Here is an 18,719-nt window from a genome sequence, read left to right on the forward strand (position 1 = left end):
CCTTCCTCTCCATTAGAAGGTTCTATACCTACACCGTTTATTCTCTCTTTTATTGTTCTGATGCTGTTGTCATTTACAGATTAACCTCTCTGGTTCCCTGTAGTAATTCTTTTGGGTAGTCCTTGAGAGTTCATTTCCTGGGTTGGTTTCTGGCTGGTACAATCCTGTGTCCTAGATTCAGCCTGTGGTCTGATGTTTTTTTTTTTTGAGGTCAAAGGACTCCCTTTAATAATTCTTGTAAGTTTGGCTTGGTTTTTACATAGCCCCTTAATTTCTGTTTATCTGGAAATGACCTAATTTCACCATTGTATTTGAACAAGAGTTTTGCAGGATATATTATTCTAGGCTGGCAATTTTTTTCTTTCAAGGTTGTATATATGTCGTCCCATTGCCTTCTTGCCTGCATGGTTTCTGCCAAATAATCTGAGCTTAGTCTTATTGTTTCTCCTCTGTATGTGACTTTTTGTTTTTCTCAACCTGCTCTCGGGATTCTCTGTTTGCCTTTGGTTTTAGCGAATGTGATTATGATATGCTTTGGTGATTTTCTTTTGGGGTCTGTCTTATATGGGGTTCGTTGAGCTTCTTGGATGGTCAGCTTTTCATCTTTCATGATATTGGGGAAGTTTTCTGTCAACAATTCTTCAGTGATCCTCTGTGTGTTTTCTGTTTTCTCCCCCTGTTCTGGAACTCATATCACTAGCAGATTTTTGCTTTTGATTGTATCTCACGTAAGTCTCAGGGTTTCTTCATTTTTCTTCGTTCTTTTTTCTGATTTTTCCTCAGAGTTGTATCCAAGTGTTTGTCTTCAATTTCACCAATCCTATCTTCCATCATTTCAAACCTGCTCCTCAGCCCTTGTATGACAGTGTCCATTTCTGAAATCTTGTTGCTTATCTTTTGGATTTCTAATTGTTTTTGTAGGATTTCTAGTTGTGAATTTATTTTAGGATTTTGTTCCTGTATTATTTTGTTGAGTTCTTCCATTTTTTTGTTTGTATTTTCCATGAATTCATCTGCCTTTTCTATGAATTTGTCTATTTTTTCCTCATTTTTTTGTCTGCTTTTTGCTTCAACTCTTGGATAATTCTGAATATCATAAATTTGAATTCCATATCAGGTAGTTCTAGTGCTTTTTCTTCTAGTGGAAAGTCATCTGGTGTTTTATTTTGGATGCCTACTGGAACCATCATGTTGTGTTTTTGTATATGTTTTGATATTGCCTGCTGTCTTCGGGGCATTCAGCCATTATTTTTCTCTTTTATGGATTATAGATTTGTTTGTTTCATCATTCTTTTTTGTTTTATTTGGTTATGTCTGAGCAGGCGGGCTGTGTGTTCTTTGTTGTTTGCACATCTGTGGGTGTGATACTTTTCACCTCCTTGTCGAATGGGCGAGGTCAGTTACTCAGGTGTGGTATAGCAGGGTAGGTCCAGCTGAATGGGAATTGTTGGAATGGGTTGTTTGTGGTACATACTAGGGCCAACAGGCAGACTGGGAATCAGTGCAGGGCAGGTTCTGGTAGGCCGTGCCTCTGCTGCTTGGGATTGTGATGTTCAGTGCACAGTGCAGGTAGGCAGGAAGGAGGGGGGAGACTGTGACATGTGGAGCTAAGATTGGTATGGGAAAGAGAAGAGAGAGGAGAGAAGAACAGGAGCCAAAAATGTACATACAAACAAACAAGCCAAAAAAGAATGCTAATGGAGTTTGCTATTGGAGTGGAACAGTGAGAGACTGAGAAATGGAGAAAAACAAAAAAGAAAAAAGAAGGGTAAAAAAATGAATAAATAAAAATTAGAAGGAAAGAAAAAGGAAGAAAAGCCCCCAGGGATCCCACCGGTGTGGCTGCTAGGAGTGGGGAAGTTGCTCCCAGGCCTTAAAGTACAGCCTGGCTAGAAGGGGTAGAGGTGTCACACAGTGCCAGGTATTCGGGAGTCAGGAAGAGAAAGTAACTATAGAGACACAAGAAACTGGAAATGAAGAAAGACAAAAAGGAAAAAAGAGAGAAGAAAACAAAACAAAGAAAACCCCCAAAACAAGTAAAAAGAAACTCCGCCAGGGATGTCAGTGTACATCTGTGCAGAACAAGGGAGAAGCTCCCAATCCACGCGGTACTGCCTGGCTAGAAGGGGCTCCCAAGCCGAGAAAGGAAAAGAAAAACAAATCAAAACAGAACAAACAAAAAAAGCCCTGGGGTCCCACCAGCATAACAGCACAGGCTGAGAAGCAGTTTGACAGTCGAGTGGTGTTTCACAGCCTTTCAGGAAGAAGCAAAGATGGCACATGGAGACAGGTAATTGAGAGAAACGAGGGGGAGGTGGTGAGAGGTAAGGAAGAAATCTAAAGAAGCGGAAAAAAGCCAACACCAGCAGCCAACAAAAGGCACTCAGGGAGCTGGCCTGTGCGGGTGAGTATAATCCAAGGGACACCAGGGTGAAGCCATTGCTTCCTGGCCAAGAGACTGTGGCCACAGGAAGCAGAGAGGCCGAGTGGAGGTGAAGAAGGGTGGGGGGTGGGAAAGCGTGTATCGCTGGTTACTGGTTGTTCTGTTTCCTGCTGGAAGCTCCGTGAAGCTGCTTTCTCGTACCCTCTGTTCACTGATCTCTGGTAGGAGTCCAAGATGGCGGATCTGCACTGCGGTAGCTGGTGGGGGACCTCTGCGTGTATCTCTCCTCGCTCTCTGTTTCCAGTCAGTTTCTTATTCCATTTGGTGCTTGGGTGAGTTCTTTATCTCTTCATCCGATGCTTAGGGTTTCAGGATTGATGTGTGACTCTGTTTGACTTAGTTTTTTGGATCTTTGCTGTGGAGGGACGACATGGTGTTTCTCTCTATAGCGCCATGTTGCCTGGAAGTCTTGAGAATGCATATTTCTACAGCTTCCCCCACAAAATGTGTGCTCAAACTTTTGGATTTTTGCCCATCTGGTAAGTGAGAAATGGTATCTCAATGTTATCTTAATTTCTGTGAAATTTCATAGTAAATGAAGTAGAGTATCTTTTCATAAATTGAAGAGCCTTTTATTCCCCTGTAAACTCTGTATTCATAGTCTTTGCATGATATTCTGTTGGGTTGTGTTGCAGTTGTTACTGCCATTCCCACTTCCCCTTTGCAGTCACGTCTACCATAAGCTGCTTGTGTGAACACCTGTAACATTTTGCCTGTGGGCTTTTTTCCTGGCCGTGGTAATGTGTGCTGCCAGCATGTAAGACAAGTCAGAAGTGCCTGAAAGCTGCTCTCAACCAGTGATCATCTAGGGTTTGGTAGATAAATACCCCAGATTTCTTGAGGTATGTTTGACACTGTCTCAGTTTAGCTCAACTTGCCTACATTGGTAACTGGCATGAAAACACACTTTATTCTCTGCCTGCTCTGTTTAGTTTCCTACTCCATTCCCAGTATTTAATGATTTCACTTCCTGAGTAAAGTGTTCGCGCTAGAATTCTTGCCTCAGGGTTTGCTTCTTGGATACCCAAACCAAGACAGGTTGTTAAACTTATCTTGGAGTGCCAGTCAAAGTGTGATTTGCATATTGCACTGTTTTGTGAACTGTATCTTACCCCTCTGTGATAAATTCAGAAATTGAGATGAAAAGTTTAGTAACTTTTATAGCAGTTTGACATTGTCACAGTATTTAAGTGTGTGGTTTTGTATTTTATAGAGACATTGTCTGTGATGTAGTGGAAAAAAGAAAATGGTTCGTCACCAATTTTTTGCTGATAGTTGAAGAAGCACTGCTTTAAATGATGGCACAAAGAACAATGGGTGGACATCATAAGTACAATAATTTTGCTTAGATATAAGAGAGAGTTTTCTGACAATTACCCGCAGTACCTAAAAATGGAATCGATTTCTGCTTGGAGGCGATCAGTGCACTGACATGAGAAGAATTTAGCCTACTTGGATGACTGGCTGTTGGACATGCTGTAGAGAATCCCTGGTTCTTTTGGTAGCAGATTGTTTCCTTTTTAACAGATCCTACAACCCTGCTCTAATCAAATGAGAACAGTAATTCTGTCATTAAAAAAAGTCTCTATCCATCTTGTTAGTATGAAAGAAAGGATTGGTAAAAATAAAATGAATCAGTTTGTTATGCTCCTTAAAAGCCTGTTGATGTAGAGGAAAGCTTAGTTCTAGTTGATCATGTTTTGACAGTTTTTGATATTTTGTGATTTATTGTCCAACCGTTCTCCATATCTGTAAAACAGAACCTGGCAGCTGTAGGCAATAGGACTATTTTTTTTTTTTTTTTACATTAAGCTTTCTCAAGTAGTATTAAAATATTAAATAAAAGTGTTGTAAGATTTCCTGGATGAGTCACTGGTTCTTAAGAACAAATAAATTGACTCAATACACAAAGTGTTAAAGGGGAAACTGGAGAGAAACAAAACATTTGCATTTCAGTTCCTGGAAGAGTTGTACTCTTCTTGCCTTTACTTTGAGTCTCCAGGTCAGGGGATTTTTTTCTACCTCCATGTGAACAAAGCTCCTTTTAGAGTTTAGTAAAGGTTGTTTGTGGTCAGATTGGAATGGGAAGATTAAAATGGCAGTTGTAATGGGGTTGAACTCAATACTGAAACCACAGATCCTAGGTCACCCCACCTTTATAGGATGTATTGAAATCAACAAAAAGCAAATGTGGAGTGTTGAGGACAGGCAATCAGGAATATTTTAAATGCTAATGAAATTCTTGTTTTTAAAAATGTTTCAAAAAAGAATTTCCAGAGATTAATCCAGCCAAACGTGGATTGAAAGGGACAATTTGGAGGACAGCCTGGGTGTTCTCCGTTATATTGTTGTGTTGAAACAGAGTATCCCAGGGATCAGACTGCCTCATTTCAGATCCTAGCTCTGACTCTTACTAGTGAATTTAGGCAAGGCACTTTATGTTTTTAAGCCTCAGTTTCTTCATCTGAACAGCTGGGATATTAACAGTACTTTAGAGAATTGTTATGAGGATTATGCCGTCAGTGTCTGGTTGTCCAACGTTTGTGATGCTAACATGATATACAATTTCCCATCAAATTTTCATCTAGTAATTTCAGCTGCCTGAATCATTTTCTTCCAGAAAACAAAAACAAAAACAAAAAAAACTTGTCATCGAGTCGATTCCAACTCATAGCGACCCTATAGGACAGAGCAGAACTGCCACATAGGGTTTCCAAGGAGCACCTGGTGGATTCAGACTGCCTACCTTTTGTTTAGCAGCCGTAGCTCTTACCTGTTGCACCACTGGGGGGTGGGGGGTAGGGGTACAAAATAGTCATTTTCTAATTTTCTCTCTTTTCACTTCTATTAACTGAATTATTTCTGTAGAGAAAAACTTTCCAAAGTCAACTAGGTCTATTTAGTTACCCTGTAGTAGAGAAAATGCAAGATAAATGCTTAATTCTTTCCTTTTTACTGCCAATTTTCAAAGTAAGGTCAAGTTTTTGGCACAGGCCTTGGCTCATACTAGTATACAATAAACATTTTTAGAAGCTTTGCAAGTTTCCCTTGTAGCAGGAAGCTAGTAGTACCAATATTTCTTTTCCTTTCGGTTTGGCTAATGTAGAGGTGCACTGTCGCACTCCTCCACATTCCCCTTTTTTCTAACCCTCTTCACCCTTGATCCTCTGCTCCCTCATTTAGCTCTGTTTTTCACTTCTCCCTATCTGAGAGCTCAGGGCTTTGCTTTGATCTTGAGGAATGTTAGTTCATAGGAAATACTTTACTCTCCTTTCCTAAATTCTACTGAAAAAATCTTTAGAAGGGTAGAAGATTTTTCTACATTGTAATCCTAACTCACTGTAGAAAGTTGGAATAAGATCATGTAAAGCTGTGTGTGTGTGTTGGATAGGTGGAGCAGGAAGATAATGGTGGTGAGGATGGAGGATGAAAATGGTGAGCTTCGCGTGCAGCGCCTTGGGTGTCATTCTACCTTGATTTTGGGAAGAGTCCCAAAATAATTGGAGTTCCTAGAGGTGAAATTCGTTCTATACATTCAGCGTTATCATGGCTCTTTTGTTATACCTGAGCAATAAACAAATGAGCTCTTTAATGAATTTCTAATTGAAAAATGCTTTGAGTAGGAGCTTCTCCATTTTCTTCTACCTTATTCCAGGTTGCCAGCCTTCTGTTTGTCAATTTTTATTTTTATTTTGTAATTATGATAACACCCTTCAGGGGTGCAGCATACACTTGTGCAGGTTGTTGGGTATCCAGTCACACAGGCCCAAATCCAACCCGAAGTCCACTTTCCAAGCCATTTTACCTGGTCAGGTGGCATCTGCCTGGAGGAAAGCCTTTTTCTAGTTCTCACGAAAGTCATGCACAGGGTAATATTGATCCAGATATTGTCATCATCTTTAACAGAAGCTTAGTGCCCCCTAAGCAATGACTCCTTCATTACCTACCCCCCACCCCGGGCCCTCTGGTAACCACTATTAAACTTCAGGAGCTATACGTTTTATTTGTATATTCTAGATATTTCATATAAGTGGGATCATACAATATTTGTCCTTTTGTGTCTGACTTATTTCACTGAACATACTGTTTTCAAGGTTCATGCATCATTAATGTATTTTTAAACTCATATACTGCCTCTCCTTTTCCTTATCCCTGAAAGGATGAATTTTTAGTCCCAGTTGCTAGAAATACTGTGATTCAAAACCTTTTTTTTTAATTCACTGTTTGGAAAACTGATAAATCAAAACCAGAATTAAACAGAACTAGAAAGTATTTTTAAAATAATGTTTAATGAGCACATATTTATAAAAGCAGTCATTGCTTAACATGGGAGAAACATAAAAAAAAATGATCTATGAGCCTAATACATATTTTCCTGGAATATATGAAACATACCAGCAGTAAAGAAGTTTAATCTGATTTTTTAATGTAAAACAGTTTAGACCTGATAGAAGGAATACGGTTTGCTGAAAGCACCCTATTTCCACCTGTTCCAAACTCACTCTTTCCCCCTTAAACAAACTGTAGGAGTTAACTGTGTTAAAGTGGTCAAATTGGTTTGATGGTTTTGGGAAAAGGGCAATATATTAGGAGGGGTGGAAGGAGGAAATCGGCTTTCTCTGATCAGCTGGTGGAGGTTGGAGCCCTTATAGTTGGGGCTGATGGTCAGGCCTGGCAATACAGCTGTTATGTCAAAGCTGTGCGGGGTGCTCTTTCACTTCAGACTTGATACCAAAACAAAAACCCAAACCCATTACCAACGAGTCTATTCTGACTCATAGCAACCTTACAAGGACAGAGTAGAACTGCCCCCATAGGGTTTCCAAGGAGCAGCAGGTGAATTTAACTGCTGACCTTTTAGTTAGCAGCCAAGCTGTTAATCACTATGCCACAAGTGATCCTCAGACTTGATAGGTGGCTTTTATTAAACACTCAAGTAGAAGATCTGTGGTGGTGCAGTGGTTAAGAGCTCAGCTGTTAACCAAAGAGTTGGCAGTCTGAGTTGGCCGGCTGCTCCTTGGAGTCCCTGTCGGGCAGTTCTAACCCTGTCCTATAGGATCCGTTATGAGTCAGAATGGTTTTTTGATTTGAGTCGAAATCGACTAGACCACTATGGGTTTGGGTTTTTTCTTTCTCCTTAGAGCATTTTTACTAGCTACAGTGTAAAGTCCTTTTTATTATAGGTAAGCGCTTTACCCAGGTGTGGCATTTTCTATTTTTAGGGATACAATATGACCAAGTGGAAACATTACTTTTTTTACACAAAGGAGCATGGTTAGCTTCAAAATCTATCTCCAGACCATCCAGGAGAGGAGGTAAGTTTCAGTCAACCAACTCTTTGGTCAAAGTACAGGTTCCATCTCAAGAACACTTGGCTGTTTTGCCTGAAGTGGACTGGATGGGTAGTGACATTTTTGACATTTTCCCTGTCTTTCCCCGCTGATGTTCTATGGGTCAGCACTACATATAATGGCTTTGCTCAAAATCTGTTTTGTATTCTTGGCTTGGGTTGGGTCAAGGATAAATGAATGGAGCATGTTATGTGTACCTTCTTACCTGTTTATAAATGAACAAAAATTAAGATAAAAAACAAACTTGATAAATGTGTGACGAAACCAACACTGTCATCCAATGCTAATAATATTGATATGTCAGTTTAGAAATAAATCGGCAATATATATCAAATACTATAAAAAGTTATTTAATTTTTTAACCCCACTTCTTGCCAATTATTCTGAGGAAATGTGTGCTAAGAAATTCTCTAAAATGTTATTTGTTTTGGTAAAAAGGGATACAACCTATATGTTTTAATTAGGACAGTGGTTAAATAAATGCCCATTTGATTAAATTATTCAGTCATTAAATAAATTTAAATACCGTGTAAGTAGGAGAACAAAACTTCTAATATGTTAAGTGAAAAATGTGTGATAAAAATGAATTGTGAAAAATGCATATAAAATTGAATATACAGTATGGATAAAATTATTTTTAAAAGGTTCTCTAGAAAAATCCTGGATTACTGTTGATTTTTTATATATTCTAAATATTTTGTTTAATGCCATGTGTTATATGTGTTAATAAAAGTGAAAAAGAGAAAAAATAAATGACTTTTCTAAAGTGGAGAGAAAAATACCAACCTGATGCCTGTTGGTTATTTTGACATGTGGGAGGATGGTGTAAAAAGCTCCTTTTAGCTCCATGCTTGAGCTGGGAAGGCTAAGCCTGCTGAAGGTCATCTTGGAAATGGCATTTTCACCACAGAAAAACAGAAACATTCTGTTCTGCATTCTAGCAAGGATTTGAGAAAGAACCAAGTCTCGTAATTGCTGCTCACACCTTTTTGGTCCTTCGGCTTTCCATAAGTTTTCTCTGTGTATTGGTAAGATTTATACCATCAGATTATTCATTGTATTTCACTGCTTAAAAATTGTAATAAACTATGACAAATTATAGAAGCTGCTTTTTTAGTACTAGAAATACATCCCATGCACGGTTAATATTGAACAATATTTGGAATATATACTTTATAAAACATACTGAAGCAAAAACCTAATACCAAACCTAATTTAGTACAACTTTACAATATTTAGTTTCCCAGCTAGTTTATTTAAACTTTTTTGTGCAAGACAATTTGTGTAGAATTATTTAAATAAATTCTGGGTTATTTAAACTTTTTGTGCAAGGACTTTTATCAACCCTTCATCCTTATGGCACATTTAAAAGAATCCTTGTGATATCCTTCCATTTTTATTCATCTTTCCTATACCTGTTCCTTGTAGAGGAAGAGTAATGCCAGCTGTATAGATTTGCCAATGTGCAAGGCATGCTTACTCTAAATCGTGATATTTTTGTTGTGTTATAAAATAGTTCTGCAGAGTATACATCCACTTTGGGAAGAGAAAAATCAAGGAGCACATTTAACTACAGAATTTATTATGGCAATATTTATGATCATCTTTATTTCCAAAAAATAAACAAATCTCATTCCTTTTACTGCGTTTACCTCTTTTCTTCAGGTATACAGAATAAAGCCTTTATCAGTGGCCAATATCTTACTGTTCTGTCTTTCATGGCACTCAGTTCTCAAACCAGAGGAGGAAGTTACGTGTAATTCCCCTGGATTTTGCAAGACATTAGGTCATGCAAGTTACACACAACAAAGAAGCCTCTTAGTGTGAAACTACAAGGCTAATCTCAACGTCAGCTCTATGGCCTCTGAGAAAACAGGCAGGGACCTGCGCTGATTCATTCATCACTAACCTCAACTAAAGGCTAGTGTTCTCTTCCTGTTTGCTGATTTCTCAAGTGAACGCAAAGTTTCTTTCTCTGTTCACAGATTTCAGGCTATTTCAAGAAGAAAGCTTTCTTAACTGTACCTATTATTCTTCTCTGAACATTGAACGCAGTAGTTCAGAAATCCAAGTAAATCGAAATTTGCTTTAAATATCTGTTTTTCCATTCAATGCTGATGAAATTTTTGAGTTTCTTTCCCATCCCTGGCGGATCCGCGTAAGGGTCTTGTCTATACATGGCATGATGAGGATAAACTTGATCACCAGCATGGTGCAAGGAATGATGAGTGCTAACACGTAGGCTGAAGGAAGACACCATCTGAGAGTTGAAGGGCTGAGGAATCTTTTTCCCCCGTAAGCCAGTGTGTGGGCTGTGCACAAGATCAGGGTCAGATAACCCAGTTTGGACTATAAAGCAAGAAACAAATAAATGTAAACATGCTATTTACATTTATAGTGAAAACACTCTAAGCCATTGAAGGATATTTGTCCACAACCACAAACACTTGAGACCCATAATATTTAGGATACTGAAGGAAGCATTAACCCTCCTTGGGGATGGTAAATATTTCATTAAAAAAGAAAAAAGATTGTTGCTTACAAAATACATAGTGACTTCATCTTAACCTTACTGGATGGGAGAGTTTCCCAGGAATAACTCTTTTGAGTTAGAATAAATCATATACCTTGCCGTCCTCCCCAGATGGTATTTTCTGGAGGTCAGAGATGAATAAGACATACTATGTCCTCAAGAAGCATCTCATTCATATATGTTACTGACTGAAAGCAGATGCTAGCTAATTTCAACAGCAGTAAAGAACAATTAGCAAACTTTACTTTTTTCTTTTTTCCTACTTTCTAAAGCTCAATGCTTGTTTCTGTCTTAATGCCTTGAATAAAGGTGATAGCATCAGAAAATATTGACTGCATTTGGCTCCTGGGATAAACTGCAAGACTTAAAATTCAAATACTTCTATAAAATTCAAACCTAATTACAATTACTAATGGCCTCTCTATTATACTAATTTGCATTGAGCATACATCAGAATCATCTGGAGGGCTTGTTAAAACAGATTGCTGAGCCTCACCTCCAGAGTTTCTGATTCAGTAGGTCTGGGGTGGGGTTTAAAGATTTGAGTATCTAACAAGTTCCCAGGTAATGTTGATGCTGCTGGTCCAGGGACCACACTGAGGCACCCTGGTGGTGCAGTGGTTAAGAGCTCAGGCTGTTAACTAAAAGGTCAGCAGTTTGAATCCACCAGCCGCTCCTTGGAAGCCCTATAGGGCAGTTCTACTCTGCCCTATAGGGTTGCTATGAGTCAGAGTCGACTTGACAGCAACGGGTGTCAGGTCTATATGAATGCAGCCCTGGTGGCGCAGTGGTTAAAGTGGTAGACTGCTAACTTACAGGTCAGCTGTTTGAAACCACCAGCAGCTCTTCGGGAGAAAGATGTGGCAGTCTGCTTCCATAGAGATTTACAGCCTTGGAAACCCTATGGGGTTGCTATGAGTCGGAATCGACTCAATGGCAGTGGGTTTTTGGGGTTTAGTCTATGTGAATTGTTACTAACCAGTTTCAATGAAGTGTCCGGTGGTTGATATGTGGGAAAAAATTTTCCTCTTACAACCAGCATTAAGTCTGGCATGATGACAGTCTCTTCCATCTTATTTTGAAGGTTTCAGACTTTATTTCAATACATGTCTGTCCGTATAAATATATCCATATGGTAAATCTTAATTTTCAGAAGTAGCAATTTTGTCTTTTTTCTCTTCACCTTGCATATAGTACATGTCCACATAAAAAATTTATAGTTTTTGGTGCTTTTTACTCTAGAGTCTTAGCTGTGGCTCTGGGAACAGTTGGAAATCTTGGCAAGGGATACCTCACTAGGAAATCACACCATTATGGAACCTGTCCTTTTAAATCACACCATTATGGAACCTGTCCTTTTTTATCTGAGTTTAGCATTTACTAATTTGAGCTTCTTTCATTTGCTTTGTAAAAAGGAGATTGCTAGGGAGGTGGTGGAGCAAAATCAAAAATTAGGCATGATATGAGTATTTGTAAAGTCATATTCATTTTGCAATATAAAGCAGATTAGATCTCAAAGTCCTTACCTGGACAAATCGGAATTCTCTCCAGTTGACCGTGTTGCTAACTGATGGCAAGGAAGTGATTCCCAAGAGCACAAACAGAAAAAATCCGAGGATTCCCAAAGCCAAATATGAATCACTATGCCAGGCTGAAGAGGTACTGAGTGGATTGTCTTTATTGGCAATCTTTGAAGGAAAATTACAATCAATTTTTAAAAATTACATTTTTTTTTTTTTTTTTACCAACTGCCCATACTTGTAAGGGGATTGAAAATACCTCTGCATGGTTTATTTGCTCAAGGCAAATTGCAGAGCACTTCTTAATAATTATTTTAAAATAATCGAAGAGAAAACTACACTTAGAAATTACGTTTTTGGTAGAAAAAGTAATTGGCTCTGTTGGGACTTTTTTATAATACTTGGCTCCAGAAGCTGTGCCAGCAGTTTTAATTTACCTTATAAATCCTAAAACAAAGTATACATTTACTTAAACTGTCTTTACCATATGGCTTTTTGTTCCCTGAGCAAAACTTAATGTTCTCAAACGACTACATCAGAATTCTGTTTTGTGCTTTATAATGCTGACTCCTCACCCATACAAAGTTTGACTTCTCTCATGTTTATTATGTCAGAATATAGCATCAAATCTGTGGCATCACAGGTTGAGAAGCATCAAACCCTTTCAGTGTGACTCTTACTCAAAAATTTCCCAAGTACTTCTTAGGGAAATAATGCAGAGAAGCCCATAGAAGCATCATCCACATGTTACTGACCAATAATCTTTAAGACTGAAGTAAGATGGATCAAAACCAGTTATTTCTCAACCAGAACTGACCTACAGCACTTTCTCTGGGACTTCTCTAAGAGACCCTTGCTGATGCTCTCAATTTTTTGGCTGTGTAGATACTGCTTGACATTTTCTCAGAACTTTTTTCTAGTTGGCGAAGACAACTTCCTACAAGTCAAACATGAATGTGTATTTTCATGGGAAGAGATGGATTTATAAGCACCCTTGTGTGAAATTGTATACATTCCTGTGGCACATGTGTGCACAGCCCTCTTACTTAAACGATGATTGGTTTTGACTTCCAAAGGGAAGTAACATGTATAAAAATCAAAACTTGAAAACACGTTGGTTTGCATTTATTGACTTTAATCCAAGTGACTTCAAGTGAATACGAGGCGTCATTCGCTTTCCTGAAGCACCAAATCCACCAAGTTTTTAGTACCCTAGCCAGTCCTGGGAATACAGATCTGGACCTGAGTAAGCCTGGGGAATCTAAGTTAGATTCAACTCAATAGTTATATGAGATTTTAACTGGATTCATTACAGAAACAGACATGAGGTTTCTAATTTCAGTTACTTTAAAAAATAAAGATGTTTAGAAGAATTATTTTCTAGAATAGTGACATGGAATATGAAGGAAGATATAGCAAGATTCTTTGTTTTAAGGAAAAGAAGAATAAAAATGACTAGAGATTTACCTGAGTAACGGTTATGTTTCTCAACTTCCATCGTACATAATAGCGGATGGGAATCACAAGTGTGTAGAGGACGTGAAGGAAGGCAAAGCCCAGTGCTATTAAGCCAAGCTGCTTTCTGCAAAGCATCCAGTGGTCAAGCCAGTCTGGGAATCGGCGGTATTTCGTACCTCGATACAGCTGCAGAATGGCAGCAATAACACCGGGGAGGTAAACCAAGGCCAGCAGTGTAAGTGCTGCTATTGGAAAGACACGGTTTGGAATGGAGATAGCCATGCGAAATGTTTCATCTTTCTTTTTATAAACATAAGGGTAGATTACTTCTCTTACAACACAGTAGAAAAAGAGGAAGATACACAGCACAGCAGACAAATAGATGGGGAACCTCCACATTGGAAATAGCTGCAGGGGGTAGTTTTCAATTTCCTTAGCTGCCACGAGAGATCCTTGATCCAATGGAGTAAGTCCAAGAGTACGAACAATGTCCATTACTCTTTGCTTAGCTTTGCTGTCATTTCCGCAGGCAAACACCTGGATTAAAAATAGTTAATTCTGTATTTTTTATTTATTTACTTAATTATTTTGGAAGTCTTTTATGAGCACTGTGCAAAACAACAGCATGTAGTAGTGATCTGTTTTTCAAACAAGCATATAGAATTAATGTATTTAACAAGATGACATTTTAAACTTGCACGTGTCTGCTGCATAGCTAAGTACCAGGTTTTTAAATTGAGGGAGGTTATAGGCACATCATCCTGATATGATAAGACTTGGGTTTCTGCAGTGTGAACAGTTTGATCTCTCTTCTGTGTTTGTGAGTGCCACCTAACTTATGAATCATTTCTAATCTAAGCAAATAAATGGAACCCGTCTCATACAAGGTAAAGGAAATGGAAACGAATTGCCACCAATGAATTAGCTGTGTTACTTTCTAGCAGTGACAAGAGGCCTCCCTAGACTGTTGCCATTGGGTTCCATCGAACTAAAAGCTGAGAGTATAGGCAGTGTGCTATATCGTTCAACAACTGACTGCCTTACCTGGTCAGATGAAAGAAAATTATTAATGGCACATATTAGCAGAATGAGATGTTTAGTAAGTATTTTATTTTGGAATTGTATTTTGGAATCTTTGAGTTAAATGCACATTAAAAGACAAACATTTTAAAGATTGAGTGTAAATTTATCATTTAATTTTACCTGTCGGCTAGCATCCAGTGCTCCTGACTGCAGAGCCCAGGCTGAGACGGTGTTAAATGCTTTCACGACACGGGTTCCCGGCACCAACTGAGCAAGGTACTCTGCGTTAGATTCTGGATACTGATTGATTTTGAGGTTGTTGCTGACGTCGACCAGTATTTTCCCATTGAGAACCTCAGCTAATTCTGTGAGAAAATCATAATGCTCTCTATGGATTGCTACGATTATGATGTCAGAGTTCTGGGCTGCTTCTGAATAGCTTAAAACCTCAGCACCGTTGGGCAGGAGACTGGACATCTGAGGGTTTCGACTTCCAAAAACAACAGAGTAGCCACATTGGATCATTTTAAATCCTAATGATCTTCCAAAATCCCCAGTTCCAAAGATACATATAGTCTCTTGCTTTTCTGAAGAATTCATAGTGAGAGGAAGCGCATCTGTACAGGTTTTCTCCATAACTGAAAAATAATAATACAAATACCTAACAAAACATGAATGCTCTGGCACTGAAAAATCAATGAGAATTATATCCAGGAAACGGTGTAACTGGCATTATCTCTGCAGTTGCTCTAATCTCTAATGGATTATTTTAAGAATTTTCCTCCCAAATTTTGGGAGGAGCAAAAACTATCATATCCATTCTCATATGTGCTGTTAACAAAATCACTGGTGAATTTTTTTTTCTGTTAGAGGAAGAGATGCAGTGAAAAACCAAGACACTGGTAAATGCATTAAACTATGGAGATATATTGCAATGATATTGTATTCATCAAATACAGTTCTAAAAGTTCTCAGAGCAAAATCTGACAAAGAATGCAGAAGAAGGAAATTATAGATCAATTAATTTATGTTTAGTGATACAAAAATCCTAAAGAAAATGTTAGCAAACAGAACCCAGCAGCCTGTTAAGAGAAAAGTGCACCTGATCGAGTGCGGCTTATTCTAGCAACGTACAGTTTAGTTCTGCAAGTTCAATATTAGGAAATTTACTAATACACCTTAACAAGATTTAAGGAAAAAATGCAGTCATCTCTGTGTATGCTAATTTGATGTGTTAAAATTCAACATTCATTTTTGGCTTATAGTAAAACAAGGAACAGATCCATATTACTTTCACATAGAAAAGTATCTATCTCAACCAAAACCCCAGTATCATTCTTTAGAGTACATATTCCTAGAAATATTTCCAATAAAGTCAGAAACAAAACAAATATGACTGCTATGACCACTTTAGTTATAATTGTTCTGGGGGTTCTAGCTGACACAGTTAGACCAGAGAAGTAAATTAGAAGCACAGAAATTCAAAAAGGGTTGCAGGTGATCAAATTTTAGACTTGGAAAAACCAAGTTACTGAAAAACTGTACATATAAAAATAATTCAATGTCTTGTCTGGAAACACATTTAAAATCAATATTCTTAATATATTTGAAAAACGAAACAGTAAAAATTTAATAAAAGGACTCTATAGCTACAACAAAATAGAGAAAATATTTAGACATAAATGTAACAAGATATGCACAAGATCTATATGAAGAAATTTGAAAATGCCCCTAAGAATCAGAGAAGACAAATAAATGGAAATGTACACCATGTTCTTGGATAGGAAGACTCAGCCTCACAAAGATGTCAGGTTTCCCTAATTCAGTCTATAAATTATGAAAAGCCAGGTAATGAATGGAAAGCTAGTCTTATCAAACATTAAAAATATTATGAAGTTAAAATGAATAATGTAGTACTATCACAGGTATGGAAAATTCTCAATGGAACAGAGTAAAACAAAAATCCCAAAGTAGATCAACATACATGTGATAAAGATGGCATTTCAGGTCAATCAGAAAAATATGATTATTCAGTGGCGAATGTTGGGATGAGGAGCCCTGCTGGTGCAATGGTTAAGCATTCAGCTGCTAACCAAAAAGATCAGCGGTTCGAACCCACCAGCCACTCCATGGGAGAAAGATGTGGCAATCTACTTCCATAAAGATTTCACCCAGAGTTCTACTCTGTCCTGTAGGGTTGCTGTGAGTCCGAATTGACTCGATGGCAACAGGTTTTTTTTTTTTAATGTTGGGGCAACTAAATAGCCAATAAAAATAGTTGAATCTTTATGGAATATGTGGCTAATTGCCTCCATGAACAACTGCCTCCTTTGCCATGAGACCAGAAGAACTAGATGGTGCCCAGCTACCATTACTGAACATTTTGATCAAAGATTTCGTAGAAGAATCCTGATCAAAAGGGGGAAAATGTAGAACAGAATTTCAAATTCTCATGGATTGTAGACTTCCTGGAGCCATGGAGGGTGGATGAACCCCTGAAACTATTGCCCTGAGATAATCTTTAAACCTTAACCAAAAATATCCCCTGAAGTCATCTTAAAATCAAACAATAGTTTAGCTTAATTAGTAAAAAAAGTTTGCCTTGAGCATTATGCTCTTTTAAGAACTATTTATAAGGGATCAAATTGACAACAGCAACTCAAAAGATTAGATAGGAACCTTATGGGGCAGTGAGTTTATGTTAATGAGGGAGGAACAACTCAGAAAAGGAGGGTGAGAATGGTTGTGCAACTGAAACAATGTAATCAGTGTCACTAAATTGTACCTGTAGAAACCGTTGAATTGGTGTTTTACTGTATATTCTCAACAACAACAACAAAATAAGTAAAATATAGGAAAAAATATATCAAAGATTTAAATGTTTTTTTTAAAAAAATGGAACTAAAAGAGAACTAGAAGAAACCATGGAAAATTATTTTATTAGAGAAAGAAGGCCCTTTTTCCTATGTTACAAATCCCTCAAACGATTCAAGAATAGTTTGAAGTTAAATACATAAAAAGAAATAATACATACAAAGCAGAAACCATTGTAAGCAAAGTCAGAAGACAACAAACTGGGAAAAATATTTTCAACTCATGCAAATAAGAAAAAAAATTGCCCATAAAAATTATTGGTCAAAATATATGAGCTGACAGTTGATCCTAAGGAAGTACAAAGGAGTTTTAAATATAGTAAAAGATTCTTAATCTCATCCTAAGGAAGTACAAAGGAGTTTTAAATATAGTAAAAGATTCTTAATCTCACCAAAGGAAAAAAAAAGTTAAAACGGAGAAACTGTTATGAACTATGTGACTGTATTACTTTTTAAAAATTTGTGAAATTTATATTAAAAACAAACCAAAAGTTCTCAAAGATTCTGTGCTTTAACATCACAATCTAGCTTACTGTCTATACTTGTGAAGAATTTGAAGAATTTTATTTTTACTTTCAGTATTAAATTTTTCTCAAAATTCTTAAATTTTCTTGCCAAGATTTATTTAAGTATTCAAAATATATATATATATTTATATTACATATAAAATATATACACACATATGTATATCTATGTCTGTGTATATTTTGGTGTCTTTTGTTCAGTGATGGTCAGTGTGAAGAGGTTACTACCGCCTATCACAGATTGTTGTTGTTAGCTGCCCCCTAGTCAGCCCCCAACTCATGATGACCTCATGTGTTGCAGAGTAGAACTGCTCCCTAGCGTTTTCTTGGCTGTAATCTTTATGGAAGCAGTTTGCCAGGCTTTTCTTCCGTGCCACTGCCGGGTAAATTCAAACTGCCAATCCTTAACTTAACAGCTGACTGTAAACTGCTTTTGCCATCCAGGCTCTTCCACCACAGACTAGGCCCATGATATTTGTTGAACACATAATAGAAGGATGGAATGTAGGAGTTGGAAATAGCAATGTTTACTCTGTGTGCCAGGCACAGTGAGAAGTACTTGAAGAAGAGGAAGCTGAATAATTAAAGAGTAACCAAGGGGGAGAGGAGACAAAAGGAAGGGAGGGAAGGGGGGGTTGTTTTAAAGACATTACTTCTTTCATCCGAATGGGTTTAAAGTAGAACTCATTGAACTTGATGTGGAATTTTCAAACCAGACATAATCACTATTCGGCTCTTGCTCCGTGGATTACATGTGGATTGTAGAGCATATATACCTTATACCTTTCTACTGGGGTTCCAGAAATTTGCCCTTTCCATGTAAGCCTATGAAACACAGCTGTATTTTTACCTGAGCTTATCTAAACCTGTGTACCTGTATCACAAGCAGACCATTTAGGATAGTCAGAAGTCACAGGGGAAAGGCACAAGAAATATAGGACTTTCCTGTACTTCCACAGAAACTCCTTTTGGTAATCAAATTAAGCACAGCAAT

General features: G+C 37.7%; 1 protein-coding gene across 2 annotated transcripts in view; it reads right to left on the bottom strand.

The window, feature by feature from the left end:
• Positions 1-7,666: 7,666 nt before the first annotated feature.
• STEAP4 (STEAP4 metalloreductase) overlaps positions 7,667-18,719 on the bottom strand; it is a 31,541-nt gene continuing 20,488 nt past the window's right edge. For both annotated transcript variants that reach the window (XM_004381502.2, XM_023736081.1), the window contains 4 exons: positions 14,509-14,966; positions 13,315-13,842; positions 11,854-12,015; positions 7,667-10,143 (listed from right to left, as the gene is read on the bottom strand). In XM_004381502.2, coding sequence (XP_004381559.1) covers positions 9,883-10,143; positions 11,854-12,015; positions 13,315-13,842; positions 14,509-14,964 — 1,407 coding nt within the window. In that variant the 5' untranslated portion in view covers positions 14,965-14,966 and the 3' untranslated portion in view covers positions 7,667-9,882. The remainder of the gene's footprint in view (positions 10,144-11,853; positions 12,016-13,314; positions 13,843-14,508; positions 14,967-18,719) is intronic.

This window comes from Trichechus manatus, unplaced genomic scaffold (assembly GCF_000243295.1).
Source record: "Trichechus manatus latirostris isolate Lorelei unplaced genomic scaffold, TriManLat1.0 scaffold00085, whole genome shotgun sequence".
In the NCBI taxonomy this organism is placed as follows: domain Eukaryota; kingdom Metazoa; phylum Chordata; class Mammalia; order Sirenia; family Trichechidae; genus Trichechus; species Trichechus manatus.